At 32.2% G+C, this 15,746-nt stretch overlaps 1 protein-coding gene across 4 annotated transcripts in view; it reads right to left on the bottom strand.

Moving 5' to 3' along the window:
• LOC139503511 (uncharacterized) overlaps positions 1 to 15,746 on the bottom strand; it is a 103,467-nt gene that overhangs the window by 54,007 nt on the left and 33,714 nt on the right. The window contains exon 8 of one of the 4 annotated variants that reach the window (XM_071293299.1): positions 10,092 to 12,700. The exons of the other annotated variants lie outside the window; for them this stretch is intronic. Within the exon in view, the coding sequence (XP_071149400.1) occupies positions 10,227 to 12,700 (2,474 nt within the window). The 3' untranslated portion in view covers positions 10,092 to 10,226. Of the gene's footprint in view, positions 1 to 10,091; positions 12,701 to 15,746 lie in introns of those variants that run through there. 4 annotated transcript variants of the gene reach the window in all.

Here is a 15,746-nt window from a genome sequence, read left to right as displayed (position 1 = left end):
TTTCCTGAAAATGTGGCCATAACTCCAACTGTTTGCTGTGACATAAACTTGAATTCTTTACAGTTTAATGAAATTAAAAATATCTGCACAATTGTTCAGAAATCAAGTGGACCAGATGGGAATCATTCTGGACGTCCATGTAACCATTGATTTATCGAAATTGAATTTGCTATTCGGAGTTCGATTTGTTTCAGGTTGATATTTTGAGATTTTACAAGATGGTCGCAATTCAATATTGGTAATTTTTCATACATTTTGTTCAACATCGCAATTAAAACAAGCTCTTTTTACTAGGTTTCAAGTCAATATTTATAGTTTTATTAGTATAATTTTCATGACTTTTTGAAGTATTTTATAGAAAAATGACCAGCGCTTTCACTAATTTTGACTTGCAGAGGGGTCCATAGCTGGTATGTGAACCATGACATATACTACTAGTACACAGAAGTTATTGCTTTTATCACAATGATAGTGTATCCCTTTGGGAGTGCTCCTGAGAGAGGAGGAAATAACCAGTAACAGTAATAGTAGCAATTTTGTCTAAAATCTACACAAATCGACTAGACTAGAGGGAAGAAACTTGATAGTACCACATAATTCATACCCTTAATAGCTAGGGCGGAATGCAGCTCTGAATTTGAATTGTGGTTAAATATTTGAGATATAATAGGTTTCAATTTGAGTGTTGTAAATAAACTAGAATAGTATGCGACAGTCATACAAGTACGAGATTTAGCTACCTATAAAACTAGCTGTTATTCACCTTTTTCGCACGAGAATATGTCTATACCAAGTCAAAAACTGGTTGTTTTAGGTCACTTGTTTTGCCTCGAATGTCTAAAAGTTTAGGGTGGAAATCACTAAACTCAATCGCATCCATGCATTAACTCTACAAAATGATGTTGCTATCCGGATAAAAGGGTATTCGTACGACTACAATGACGAAGACATCATAGCATTATACAAACGCAAATATTTGCTGGTGGTTTGAAAATGACCACTGCAAAAAAAAAAGACACAATGGCGTGATGTACAAGTACCAAGCCATGCCTAAAGAAGTGTTTTAAAAAAAATTGACCAAACAGTAGACGTAAGTAATTTACAAAGATAAATAAAAGAACACTTCAGAGGGATAATAAACAACGTTAGTACCTAGTATATACACAAAGACCATCATGTATTATTTTGGAAGCTGATACGGTGAATATTTAATGTCTTGGTATCTTCCGATTTTAAATTAGTTCTTTTAGAAAAAAGGACGAGACGTTCTTTGACATAACATGGTTCATGACAGCTTATCATCAATACCAACAGTACATGTAAGCTGGTTTAAGGAACTCTTACTTTGGTGTTTGGTAAAGTTTACAACTATTTAGTTTCTGTGTAGCATTATACATTTTCGTATTTGCCACAAAGAGGGACGAAAGATACCAAAGGACAGTCAAAATCATAAATCTAAAACAAACTGACAACGCCATGGCTAAAAATGAAAAAGACAAACAGAAAAACAATAGTACACATGACACAACATGGAAAACTAAAGAATAAACAACACGAACCCCAACAAAGGTGTCAAATAAATAAAACCCACAAAGGTGTCAAATCAAAGTGTTACTATAAGAAGTACTCGATAAACTGTGCCATATCCTCTTTTTCTTGTTTTTTTTTAATGTTAAAGACATTGTTATTCCAATGCTTCCACATTGTTGGTCATGATTATGTAGATCACTACACATTATTGTTCAATTTAAAATTGTTGGGGTGATTTCAACTAGTTTATCGATTTGACGGTCGAATGTCAATGGAAAATACCGATGTATAATTATCATATAAAAATGTTTTGCGGAAATTTTTTTGGGTTGCTGTCTTACTGGTGTAACCCAAATTCAATTCATCACATCAAATTTTCATCATGCACTTACAACAAAAGAGGAGGACATTCAAACATAAAACTAACATCGAAAAAAATCTGACAACACCATGGATAAAAAAGAGAAAGTCAAACAGACAAATAATAGTAGAAAAGACAGAGCATAAAGATTAAGCAACACAAACCCCACTAGATCAATTAAAAAACAAGGAAAGTTAAGTTGTTATTAAGTATAATTTAATTTTATAATCTGTGTTAGTTCGATTGTGAAAGTAAATTCAAGGTAATAATACATTGTTTTAGCTAATTATTTCTAACAGTCAAATATTAAAATATATGTGTTGATATATGGACCATCGTACAATAAGGGTGTATTCTACAATTAAAAATGTATGTAAGTATTATACTACAATTCAATAATGGACATATCCACCAGTTAACCATTTTATTAATTATCAATGTGTGATATATTGAGTTATAAAACAAGAATTTAAGTCCAAATTAAACATATATTTAAGTAATATCATCTTTCGAATGATGAAAAGGACATTCCTTAAAAAAATGTATAGAAATCAAATGTACCATTGTGTAAATAATAACATAAAAAGGGTTAAGCAAAAACAAACCGCTCTGATAAGAAACGAGACAAACGACAACAACAATGAATATTCTGTCAGTGAAAATATGTATGTTAACATTTGCTTACAGAGGTAATTTTGTACACTATCTCACTTATCTACCTTGCGATGCAAAACGTAGGTAGATTACCTGATGGATGGATGGACAGCAAAAAAAAATTTTTACCTTCATAAGCGGGGTGCAGATATGTACTAAAAATCTAATCCTGCTGATGATGCTCTTTGTGTTTTGTAACTTAAAAATTTACAACATATCGCAGTGAACTAAATAAAAATCGCAGGAGACTAAATAAAAGAACCTCAATGAATTGGAGTTGTCACATAAAACGTTTGTCAATAACAGAGATGTATCCCAATAAACACTAAACGTCCAATCTATACTATAAATGGTTGGTAGATATTATGCAAAGATCAATTCTAAAAATAACAGTATTTAATTTTTTTGAAAGTCCAAACTTTGTACAACAAGATTTGTTAAGATAAACAAAAGTGGTTTTATTAATAGTTAATATCAGTTATGACATGTATTTAATATTATGAATTAGTTGCAATGTATGAAAAAGACCCGAATAACAAAATACTGTAAACTTTCAAAATCAGCTGTTCACTCAAGGCTCTAAATTAAAACTGACTGTATTTTCTGAAAACATTTGCAGGATAAAGTCAATCAATAAACTCTAGAAATAGTATGTGTGTTCACAGTTGTAAAATAAACCAAAATGGCCTTCTAGTAGACAAGAAGAATTTTGGAAAATTCTAACATTATAAAAGGATAAATATGGGTTAAATAGGATGTATTAATAAGATCTGAATAAGGTAGTTATGTTGTAACTATGATAGATCATTCCGCATAACAAGCAAGTGTGCAAAAGTGATAGTTTTGGCGGAAAAATATATGCAGAGAATTACAAAATGAAATGAATGAATGAAGTCTACTACTCAATAAGCGTGACCCACACCTCCATACCTATACTGACCAACTATATACACTGCGTGCACATATTGATCAATTACATACACTCCATACATATACTTACCGAATACTTACACACCGTAATAGGCTAACCAAATACTTACACTCCATACCGATACTAACCAAATACTTATCACTCCATACATATACTAACCAAATACTTACACTCCATACATATGCCGACAAATTACATAAACTCTATTCATATACTGACCAAAAACATACACTCCATACATATGCCAACCAAAGAACTCCAAAGATAAACATAAAATTGACAAATTACATACACTCCATGCAATACTGACCAGATACTAAATATACTGTGTTGTCAAAAGCATTACGTACAAAATATTTATTTCTTTCGTCCGTATAACCTTTACAAGTTTTGTTCACATAACTGATTTTCAAGATATCACTTATTTGAATCACGTTTACCAAAATGATTTTCAAAATTCAGAACAATTGATTCCATAAGACAAATGAAATGTAAACCTAATTAAACATTGTCTAACCATCTATTGTAACAATAAATAACTAAAGTCCATAGTAATTTATGTTGTGGAATGATATAAAACTGCCTCCACAGCTAATTTAACAGAATTCCTGGTTTAAGTAATACCTGGGTTGTGACTCCTTACATACTATAACAGTGTCTTTACTTATATGCATAACATTCTTTTATAGTAATATAATTCGTACATTTTTACTATAATTCCCTCCTTATAAAATTCAAGTTTATGGAATGTTTACTTTTATTGTGATTCGTTTATTGGAGGTTTTCCTCAGAAAAGATTCATAAGCTCAACACATTGTAATGCACGGTCAATATCAAGTGGTGTCTGACCATTCGTATTATGTAATGTAACATCTGCTTTCCATGCAAGTAATGTTTTAACGGTTTCAATGTATCTCTTAGAAAATTGTTTCATACGTTTTTTTTACTAAAATAGGGATGCAATTTGTAATGAAATGAACAAACTGCATATAAAAGTGACACTCCATTACTATTACACTGATTGACATCAGCTTTTTTCTGAAGTAACAGTTCTACGGTATCATGAATATTCAAGATAAAAATTCATGAATGTTAAAATGGCACCTTGAATATACATGAATATTGTATAAACTGATTTAGCTTGAATATACATGAATATTGTATGAACTGAATAAGCTTGAATATACATGAATATTGTATGATCTGAATAACCAAGAATTAACATGAATAATTATTTTTAGAATATTCGAGAATATGAAATAGGATGTCAATGAATAATGAATAATAGAATATTTTAGAATCACCATGAATGTAAAATATATATCTATCTCAATATTGAATGCTAAATACATACTCTTGAATAACCTTCAATGTGAATATTTCATGAATGTTGAATGGTTGAATATTCTAGAATAACCATGAATATTGAATGGTTGAATATTTTAGAATAACGATGCATATTGAAGGGTTGATTATTCTAGAATAACCATGAATATAAAATTGAATCGTTGAATATTCTAGAAAAACCGTGCATATGAAATGATTTAATAATCTAAAATAAATTTAAAATAAGTGACCTTGAGAGTAGAATTTTAAGGAATATTCTAGAATAACTATGATAGCAATTCTGCCTGAAAAATTTTTCAAAAGAAAAACATTTATACATTTAGTATCTTAAAACCAAAACCAAATACAGAAATTAAAGTTTAAAATATCAGGGGCGTAGCTAGAACGAAACGATGTGCAAGCAACTACCGCCGAGCGGAGCGAGGCGAAAAAATTTTGGGACCCTTTTATGCAGATTTTTTTTTTTTTTTTCGGTTTTCGGTCATAGGACGGTTAAAAGAGGAGCTACATGTACATGTAGAAAGGACTTATAAACAATTTATGAATGAAAACTATTAATTAATCTTCTGAATAGAATAAATCATGGTAAATTGAATACATAAACAACACATTTTTGTGATACCGAAATTACTCAAAATTGTCCAAAATCTGCTCTTCGGGTCTAGGCAGAAACGAACTTCTCTATTACTTTGTCAATATAAACACTGAATTCTCGATGAATATGCAGTAATGCTAGCGATGATAACCTGTCGTTGTTCATTGTTGATCGTACATGTGTTTTCAACAGACGTAGTACCTTGATATATCTCCACGGTAGCACTCGCGAGGTGTTATAAATCAGCGTACGTATTCGCCATCGAGCGACCTCCCAATTGAATTCGTCAAAATCACATGCCAGGTCAGTTTCGTATGTCTCAGACAAAGTTGAGATTTCTTCGTTTGTTATATTTCCAACAACACAAGGAAGCAGATACGGCGCAAAGAAGCGATTCTCTAATAATACCAGACGCGACTCCACTCTCCAGTTTTATTATCATATGGTCTATGAACGCAAAATATAATGAGACTTTCCAATACTGTTTGGGCGTGTTTGCAGGGTGATTGGGTCTTGTTGTCTGTCGAACACATCGCCTCGGGATCTGATAAATCTAATGCCGATTGGTACATCTCATTCCAAACAGATAAACCGTACTCAGTCAAATGTGCTCTGAAACTACATATCTTAGACTGAGTATAACAAATTCAAATCTTGTAAAAGATACAAGTTACTGTCCGATTTTGCCAAGATCTCCAATAAAACTTTTATTTTGAAACCAAATGCCGTTATTTATTGACATTTCATTAATTAAAAAAAAGTGACAACATATGTGTTTCCTTTAAACATTTAATTTATATTTTTATTTTGCCACATTTTTTTTTGCATGCCGAATCGATGTGCACGCAACTTCGTGTTGGCGTATAGGCAGCTACGCGCCTGAATATTTTTTAATCATGATAGCTGTAAATATGAATTTACAACACATTTCATTAAAAGCAAACAAAATTGTCCACAATTTAATCCAAACCTTCCCTTGATCTATGTGTTTTCAGATCTATTTTTAAACTAAAGACAAGCAAATATCTAATGGAGCAAAGTGATAATCATACATAATTTTTTACATATTTGCAGATGTTGTTTTTTTTAAAGTCTGATAGCTTTTTGAACATTTTGTAATTTTGAAATGATATCTTTTTCTCACATACATGATATATCTAGGATTTTTTCTAAAATTCATATGTTGGCCATAATGCCGGCTTAATATTTTTTTTGTATGTAAAACCTAATATTTAATTTAAGCAATAAAGCTTCCCCCCTTCATTTACCAGTCTCTCCCATAAATAACTTATCATTGATTGGTTTTTATTAATAAAGGTAAACTAGCTGAAAGATCAGTCCTCCTAAATTATAGAAATCTATCATTTTAGATTGATTATTATACCCCCGCTATAAAAAAGGGGGTATACTGTTTTACCTGTCTGTCAGTCCGTCCGTCAGTCCGTCAGTCCGTCCCATGAAACTTTCGTCACATTTTTCTCAGGAACTACAAATCCACCCTTTCTATAATTTGGTATCAACATTTATATATGTCAGCCATACCGTGTGATGCGTTTTCAGATTCATCATTCATAGACTTCCTGTTTACCGAACACTTGTATGATTTTACACATGATAGCCAAGTTGAAAATTTCGTTACATTTTTCTCAGGAACTACAATACAAGGATTTCTGAAATTTGGTTTCAGGATTTATCTAAGTCAGTTATACCGTGTGATGCGTTTTAAAATTGTTATACGATTATGACTGATGTACCCATATTTTGACTATTTTATTAATTGTGACTGTTTATTTAACGCATCATGTAAATGTAGCGGAATTTGTTGAGACTGTTATTAAAGTGAGAGGGTTAGCGCTATAGAACCAGGTTTAATCCACCATTTTCTACATTTGAAAATGCCTGTACCAAGTCAGGAATATGACAGTTCTTGTCTATCGTTTTTGATGCGTTTTGTTTTTTTGATTTTGCCATGTGATTATGGAGTTCAGTATTTTTGTGATTTTACTTTTTTTTTCAGATTGATCATTCGACAACTTCCTGTTAACCGAACACTTGTATGATTTTACACATAATAGCCAAGTTGAAAATTTTTGTCACATTTTTCTCAGGAACTACAATACAAGGATTTATGAAATTTGGTTTCAGGATTTATATAAGTCAGCTATACCGTGTGATGCGTTTTCAGATTGATCACTTGACAACTTCCTGTTTACCGAACACTTGTATGATTTTACACATGATAGCCAAGTTGAAAATTTTTGTCACATTTTTCTCAGGAACTACAATACAAGGATTTATGAAATTTGGTTTCAGGATTTATATAAGTCAGCTATACCGTGTGATGCGTTTTCAGATTGATCACTTGACAACTTCCTGTTTACCGAACACTTGTATGATTTTACACATGATAGCCAAGTTGAAAATTTTCGTCACATTTTTCTCAGGAACTACAATACAAGGATTTCTGAAATTTGGTTTCAGGATTTATTTCAGTCAGCTATACCATGTGATGCGTTTTCAGATTCATCACTTGACAACTTCCTGTTTACCAAACACTTGCATATTTTTACACGTCTGTTAATATTATCCACTTGCGGCGGGGGTATCATCAGTGAGCAGTAGCTCACAGTTTCACTTGTTTATAATCTTTAAATGGTGTTTAATTCATAATGCTTAGATTGATGCCCTCATGGTGTTCTATAAATACATAAAGACTGTATTGAAATTTTAATAGTCAAGATAAACTTAAAATAAGTTTTTTTGTTTTAAATAAATCAGATCTGCATTAAAGACTCACATAAAATGTATGATTATAAATATCCATATCTGAGATTATTATAATAAGCTCAAATTTATATAATCAGCATACATTTTTTATAAATAAGTTATAGTAATTGTTGATAAAAGATCTAATGTTACGTGCAATGATTAAACACAATTTTTTTTCTAAAGAGCACCAACAATTTGAATCTTGTAGTTACCTTTTGTGTATGTATTTGGCACTGCTCAGTGGTCAGTTGGGGCATTGTAGGGATAACTTCTTAAGTCATGCATCAATGTTGAATAAATGGACAGGTCAAAAATATAAAATTGTTATAATTTATGAAACATTCTGGCAGTTTCAAGGTTTATATTGATTTAATATAAGAGTATATCATATAACATTATTTCAATGTCAAAAAGAAGTTTATGCAGATTTTCCTGTATATGACCCCATCACTTGATAACTTCCTATTTGAGGTTCTAGAGATTACAGTGTTGAAAATATGTATTTTTCTTAAATCTTATTAACTTTACACACATTATCATAAATTGCTTGATGTTTAGAAAATTTCAGTATATATTTTTATAAAGTTTATAAGAGAATGGCTGTAATAATGATATGGTATGATTATCATAAAATTTGACAGTATTAAAAGGGGGCATCCAATTTAAATTCAAAAAGGGGAGGGGGGTGAAAAAATTAAATATGAACTTATATTATTTTAAACTTAAAAATTAATATATTTTTGGATTATATAAAAGATGACATTTCATTTTTCAAAACAACTGTTGGGGAATTTTGCAAAGCAGCATTGTTTAGTGTTGGGGGAGGGGGGTATACAAAAAGGGGGGGGGGTTGGGGCATCCAATTTTAAATCAAGACTGGGGTAATTCCATTAAAATATGAATTTTCTTTTTTTCATTTTCCTAATAAATAATTTATATTGACAAATTATCATATAGAAAATGATTAGTACCTTGAAATTTAATGATTTTTGTGAACCTGAAAACATAGTTATTAGATCTTATTAAAAAATTATACATATGGAGTTGTGTGTGTATATATTTCTGCAAAGAGGCTTCTTTTTTAAAGAGGGACATTCCAATGTTTCTATTTTGATAGTCCCCACCTCCCCCTCTTTTGTGATGAAAATACAACTTTACAACAGTACTTTACGTGTTTTGTATGAAGATGTTATGGATGTCACCTACATGAGCTATCTAATAAAATGATCATCATATTTGTTTCCCCATTAAACTGTGGAATATGTTATTCAGCATCAATAATCAAGTAAAAATATACAAACAAAAGTCCTAGAACAAATTTTATTTATCAATTTTAATGCTGTTTGCCACAAATAATTCTGAGTCAATATCATGCAGCTTTATTCATGCTTATTCGTATTTGTCAAACAATGGAAACATATTCTAAGTCCAAAATGTATTCCTCGTTATTCATTCTTATTCATGAAATATATGCAAAACAAATCTTAGTCCAAACATTCAAGTTAATTCATGATTATTCATGTATAAAAATACTTTGAATGAAAGAAACTTGATTATACTATAATATAGTAAGTGTCTAGCATTTTCAGAACATTTGTTTGTTGTCTACAAACATTTATAAAGAATTCATGTATATTCCAGTTAATATATGTTTCTTAATCATGTATATATAAACTCATCATAGATACCAGGACTATTTTGTATATACGCCAGACTCGCGTTTCTTCGTCTACAAAAGACTCATCAGTGACGCTCGAATCCAAAAAAATGTTAAAAAGGTCAAATAAAGTACGAAGTTAAGAGCATTGAGGACCAACATTCCTAAAAGTTTTGCCAAATCCAGCTAAGGTAATCTATGCCTGAGGTAGAAAAGCCTTAGTATTTCAAAAATTCTAAATTTTGTAAACTGTTAATTTATAAATATAATCATATCAATGATAATTCATGTCAGCACAAAAAGTGCTGACTACTGGGCTGGTGATACCCTCGGGAAATAAATCTCCACCAGCAGTGGCATCGACCCAGTGTTAGTAAATAAATTAATCATTGTCCTCATTTTGACACTCGAATAGAAAGTAGTCCCAATCACTCTTATCAACATTAGCATCATTACGCCGTAACAGTTCTACTATTCCTTTATGTCCTCTTTTACAGGCCTCATACACTGGAGGACTACCTGGCCAACCATCAACATCAGCATTGTACTGTAGTAACAGTTCTACTATATCTATATCTCCATTTTTACAGGCCGCATACAATGGAGACTCCTGATCCTCATTACACTGATCAACATCAGCACCGTACTGTAGTAACAGATCGACTGTATCTTCATGTCCTCCTTCACAGGCATTATACAATGGAGACCTACCCCACAAATCACACTCATTGACATCAGCTTCGTTCTGAAGTAACAGTTTTACCATATCTGTATCTCCTCCTTTACAGGCCACATGCAATGGGGACTCATCATCCTCATTACACTGATCAACATCAGCACCGTACTGTAGTAACAGAACGACTGTATCTTCATGTCCTCCTTCACAGGCATTATACAATGGAGACCTACCCCACAAATCACACTCATTGACATCAGCTTCGTTCTGAAGTAACAGTTTTACTATATCTGTATCTCCTCCTTTACAGGCCACATGCAATGGGGACTCATCATCCTCATTACACTGAGAGACATTTGCATCGTACTGAAGTAACAGTGTTACTGTATCTTTTTGTCCTTCTACACAGGCATAATACAATGGAAACCATCCATTCTCATCACGATGATTAACATCTGCTTTTTTCTGAAGTAACAGTTTTACTATATATGTATGTCCTTGTATACAGGCCTCTTGCAATGGTGACCCACCAATATTATCATACTGATTGACATCAGCATTGTTCTGAAGTAACAGTTCTACTGTATCTTTATGTCCTCCATAACAGGCCCGAAACAACGAGGACGCACCATCCACAACACACTGAGATACATCAGCCTTGTTCTCTAATAAAAGTTTTGCTACAGCTGTATGTCCTCTTTCAGATGCCTTATGTAAAGGGGAATTGCCTCTTTCGTCTGCGTTATTCACATCACATTTAACATTAACAATCAGAAATTGAACAATATCAATGTAACCAGTAGTTGCTGATTCTACTAAAGGTGTCGTATAAAAGTGTTTCTTCTTATCTCTATATTCTAGTTCATCATAATTATTGTCTATAATGCAACTTTCTGTATCAAAGCTCTTTAATACTGTTTTTACATCACTCTTTCTTAAGAAGCTTATTAACTTATCTCTAAATGTCTGACTAATTAACTGTGCATTATTGAATGTGCTTGTAACGGCATGCTCTTTTAAATCACATAACAGTCGTTCAAAATAATCTTCTTCTTGATCTTTCAATAGTACTATTAAATACTCCTTTTCTTGAATTTCTGTTATAGATTCGAAGATAAAATGATTCTGAATAAATTCAGGGGGAGCATATTTGATAAAACATTCTGTAAGGTGTTTTCCACAGATTACAGCTGCCATTCTATATATTTTGTCATGTATCATTCTATACTCTGTTCCTCTCAGTTTTAAGTAGGTGCCATTTAATGTTGAAAAGCCAGCTTTTAAAAAATTTCTATGCATCTCTTTGCTTAAGTCTATGTCAAATTCTTTAACAATGTACTTAAGTTTGTCGGTCTTCATGTTCTTGTTTTCTGAAACTGATCCTACTTTGAGCCAATCTGTTTGGAATCCATCATTAAAAATGATACACAGAACAAGAGCGCAAAATTGTTGTTTGTTTTCATGAATAATGTTGTTTATGGTCTGTTTAATACTGATTAAAGGAGCTGCAAACAGTTTCTTCACTTCTTCAGATGTTTTGTCTTTTGACAATTTACAAAGTAAGGGAAAGTAATCAACGTTCTCTGTGACTTGTTTTATATTGTCAATGATTTCATCCGGAACATACTTATGCAGCATATGCATTCTCTCAGCTTCCAGCAGACACAACTCGGGTGATAGCAAATTGCATTCTTTTTTTGTGAATAATAAAATATGTTGAAACTGTGATTCTTTATATATATGCAGTCTACAAGAAATCAGCAATTTTGGACTTGATACCTTTGAAACTGTGCCATCACTTTTACTTCCAACATATGTTTCTGCATCGTTAAATATTTTCTCCATTTTTTCAGAATAATCTCTCCACATCTGTAATGTTTGTGTGTTTATTGTTTCCTTCCCACAGATGTCATCAACAATAAACACTTGTTTTTTATTTTCATTAAAATAATTCATAATGTCTGTTGGTCCTGTTAACACTGGTATTATCTCATATTCCAAACTGTCACGTAAGTGTAAGGCAGCTTGATGTATGTTTGAAGATTTACCACAACCCGAGCTTCCTGTCACAACAATACAGTTATGCGAGGGTAGAGATTCTATTATGTGACGTGTTGCTCTGGTTTCATAAAAGGTAGTTTGGTCTTGCTCCCATTCTCTTATTTCTTGTCTATGGTGAGCTGTAAAGAAAAGAAATTGTACAAGCTGATGTCTGATTTGTAAATTTAATTTTGACCATGAACTGAAGATATAGGCCTGGATATTCATTTACAAATCTCCATGCCCCTTTCTCAGTCCAAATATTTTAATGTCCCTGATTAACCTGTTACTAAAACCAACCAGCTAAGTAACAGATCAATATAATCTATGCTATTTGTGTTGATGGATTGCTGACCAATTTGTGTATAAACAACATATTTGGGGTTCATACTTAATGTGATTAGATAGAACCTTTTGCTTGATTGACTTTTGATAAATGCCACATCAACAAACGATGCAATACCCTTTCAAGCTATAAATAACTTGTTATAACATAGAAACTGACCTTATCACATGAACATTGATAAAAGAACAATGATAAAAGAACAGAGTTCCAATGCCCCCCTAAAAAATGCTTGTTTTTGGCCCCTAATTAAAAAAAACCGTTGGTACCATAACCACCAAAATCAACCCCAACCTTTCGCTTGTGGTATTGAACCTTCTGTTAAATTTTCAAAGAGATCCATTCACTTTAACTTAAGTTATTGTCTGGAAACCAAATGTCTTCAAACGCCAACGCCGTAGCTGACAACGACGACAGCGACATCATAGCATTATACGATAGAAATTGTTTTTTGCGGTTGTATAAATAACAAATTCCTGACTTGGAACAGGACATTTTAAGAAACAAGAGGCTCTCAAGAGCCTCAATCTATCACTTGTTTTTTAGCAGAGAAGATTTTTGAATGGATGAACAAATTGTGAAAATTTGTCGGTCAATTGACAATTTTGGTCATATTAACTTTTTTGTAGATCTTACTTTGCTGAACATTATTGCTGTTTACAGTTTATATTTATCTATAATAATATTCAAAATAATAACAGAAATATGCAAAATTTCGTTAAAAGTACCAATTCAGTGGCAGCAACCCAACAATGGAGTGTTTGATCTTGACCAATTGAACAATTTTACCCCATGTAAGATTTGCTGTAAAAGTTTTAGTTTTTGAGATATAAGCCAAAAACTGCATCTGACCTTTATGTTCTATTTTTAGCCATGGCAGCCATGTTTGTCGATGGATCAAAACTTCAGATACAATTTATAAACTAAATCCCCTAAGGAACATTTATCTAAAGTTGTCCGATTAATCAATTTTAGTTTCTTTTATAGATTTAGGAGTGGAGTTTTAGTATGACGTCCACTATCACTGAAATTGTACATGTAGTATACATTTTTGTTTAGAGGCAAGCTGAAGCATGCCTCCGGATGCAGGACTTTCTCGCTGTATTGAAGACCCATTGGTGTACTTCATCTTTTTTCTGTTGTCTCTTTGACACATTCCCCGTTTCCATTCTCAATTTTACTGACATTTGTTATAATTTTTTATTGGTTTATTGCCTACAAACAGTTTTGAAGACAATCTTAAAATGTCCTTAAAAATTGTTAGAGTATCTGAAATACACACAAAACATTTCTTCCGAAGTGTTTTCTAATAAATGGTAATGTCATATGAATGTTGAGATCACCTTTGTTTAAACAGTAGGTCAATGAAAAACAAGTTAAGGTATTTTTATCTCCTCATACATTTGCTTCAAATCAAGGAATTTGCAACAAAAGCTGATCATCTTAAAAGAGGGACGAAAGATACCAAAGGGACAGTCTCTTAACTTGTATTTCCAAAGAAAAGAAGCTGGATTATGTATTTCTTTTATTTTTAGCTTCCTGAGCGCTGCAGTAGACTTCAATACTTTAAATTTCCTGTGATCCTTGTTGTACAGTGGTAAGATGAATTAAATGACAGCAAAAAAGTGCTTGTTCCAACCTAGAAGGTTAGCAAAAATACAATCCTGTAATACCTAAACTTTTCTCAAAATTCAATTTAAAAAAAAACAGCTAAATACATGCAAAAGTCAATTTCAGGGCAGTTGACTTTAATTACAAAAAAAATATCTAACACGTAAAGCTCTTATACCATGTCCAGATTTGGCTAACGGAAGGTTCTGTTTCTGGTATAGTAAAATTTGTACTTTATAAACTGTTGGTGTTTTTTTTTCGATTATGGAATTGAATATTATTGCATATCCGGTAGGTTACTTCAAAAAATTGAAACTGGATACAGCAGAAAACCTTCATCAATAATATACAAGTTGCAAGAAAGATAAGGGCTATTGTTCTCTTAAACTGTTTCGGTCCGTATACATGTTATACATCTTTGGCTTTGAGTGTTCCTTACAAGGGTAAATCCAGAAAGTAGTTACAAATGCATGAAATTATTAAAAGTGCTGTTATCAATATTTACTACCCCATCATCTATGTACTAGTTTATATAATGACATGAATATCAATTATATGGTCTTTTTTATAAATTTCCTGTTTACAAAATTTTGATTTTTTCGAAAGACTAAGGATTTTCTTACCCCCAGGAGTGGATTACCTTAGCCGTATTTGGCATTACTTTTTTGAATTTTGGGTCCTCAGTGCACTTCAACTTTGTATTTGTTTGGCTTTTTAACTGTTTTGATGTGAGCGTCACTGATGAGTCTTATGTGGACGAAAAGCGTGTCTGGCGTATTAAATTATAATCCTGGTACCTTTGATAACTATTTACACCACTGGGTCGATGACACTGCTGGTGGACGTTTCGTCCCGGAGGGTATCACCAGCCCAGTAGTCAGCACTTCGGTGTTGACATGAATATCAATTATATGGTCATTTTTATAAATTTCCTGTTTACAAAACTTTGATTTTTTCGAAAAACTAAGGATTATCTTACCCCCAGGAGTGGATTACCTTAGCCGTATTTGGCATAACTTTTTTGAATTTTGGGTCCTCAATGCACTTCAACTTTGTATTTGTTTGGCTTTTTAACTGTTTTGATCTGAGCGTCACTGATGAGTCTTATTTGACGAAACGTGCGTCTGGGGTATTAAATTATAATCCTGGTACCTTTGATAACTAATTATATAAATGTAGAGCACTGTCTATCTGTTATAAATACATAAAATTGAGAATGGAAATGGGGAATG

Source organism: Mytilus edulis, chromosome 14 (assembly GCF_963676685.1).
Source record: "Mytilus edulis chromosome 14, xbMytEdul2.2, whole genome shotgun sequence".
NCBI classification, from domain to species: domain Eukaryota; kingdom Metazoa; phylum Mollusca; class Bivalvia; order Mytilida; family Mytilidae; genus Mytilus; species Mytilus edulis.
Note: the sequence above shows the minus strand (reverse complement) of the source record. Positions and strands in the feature narration are given on the sequence as shown.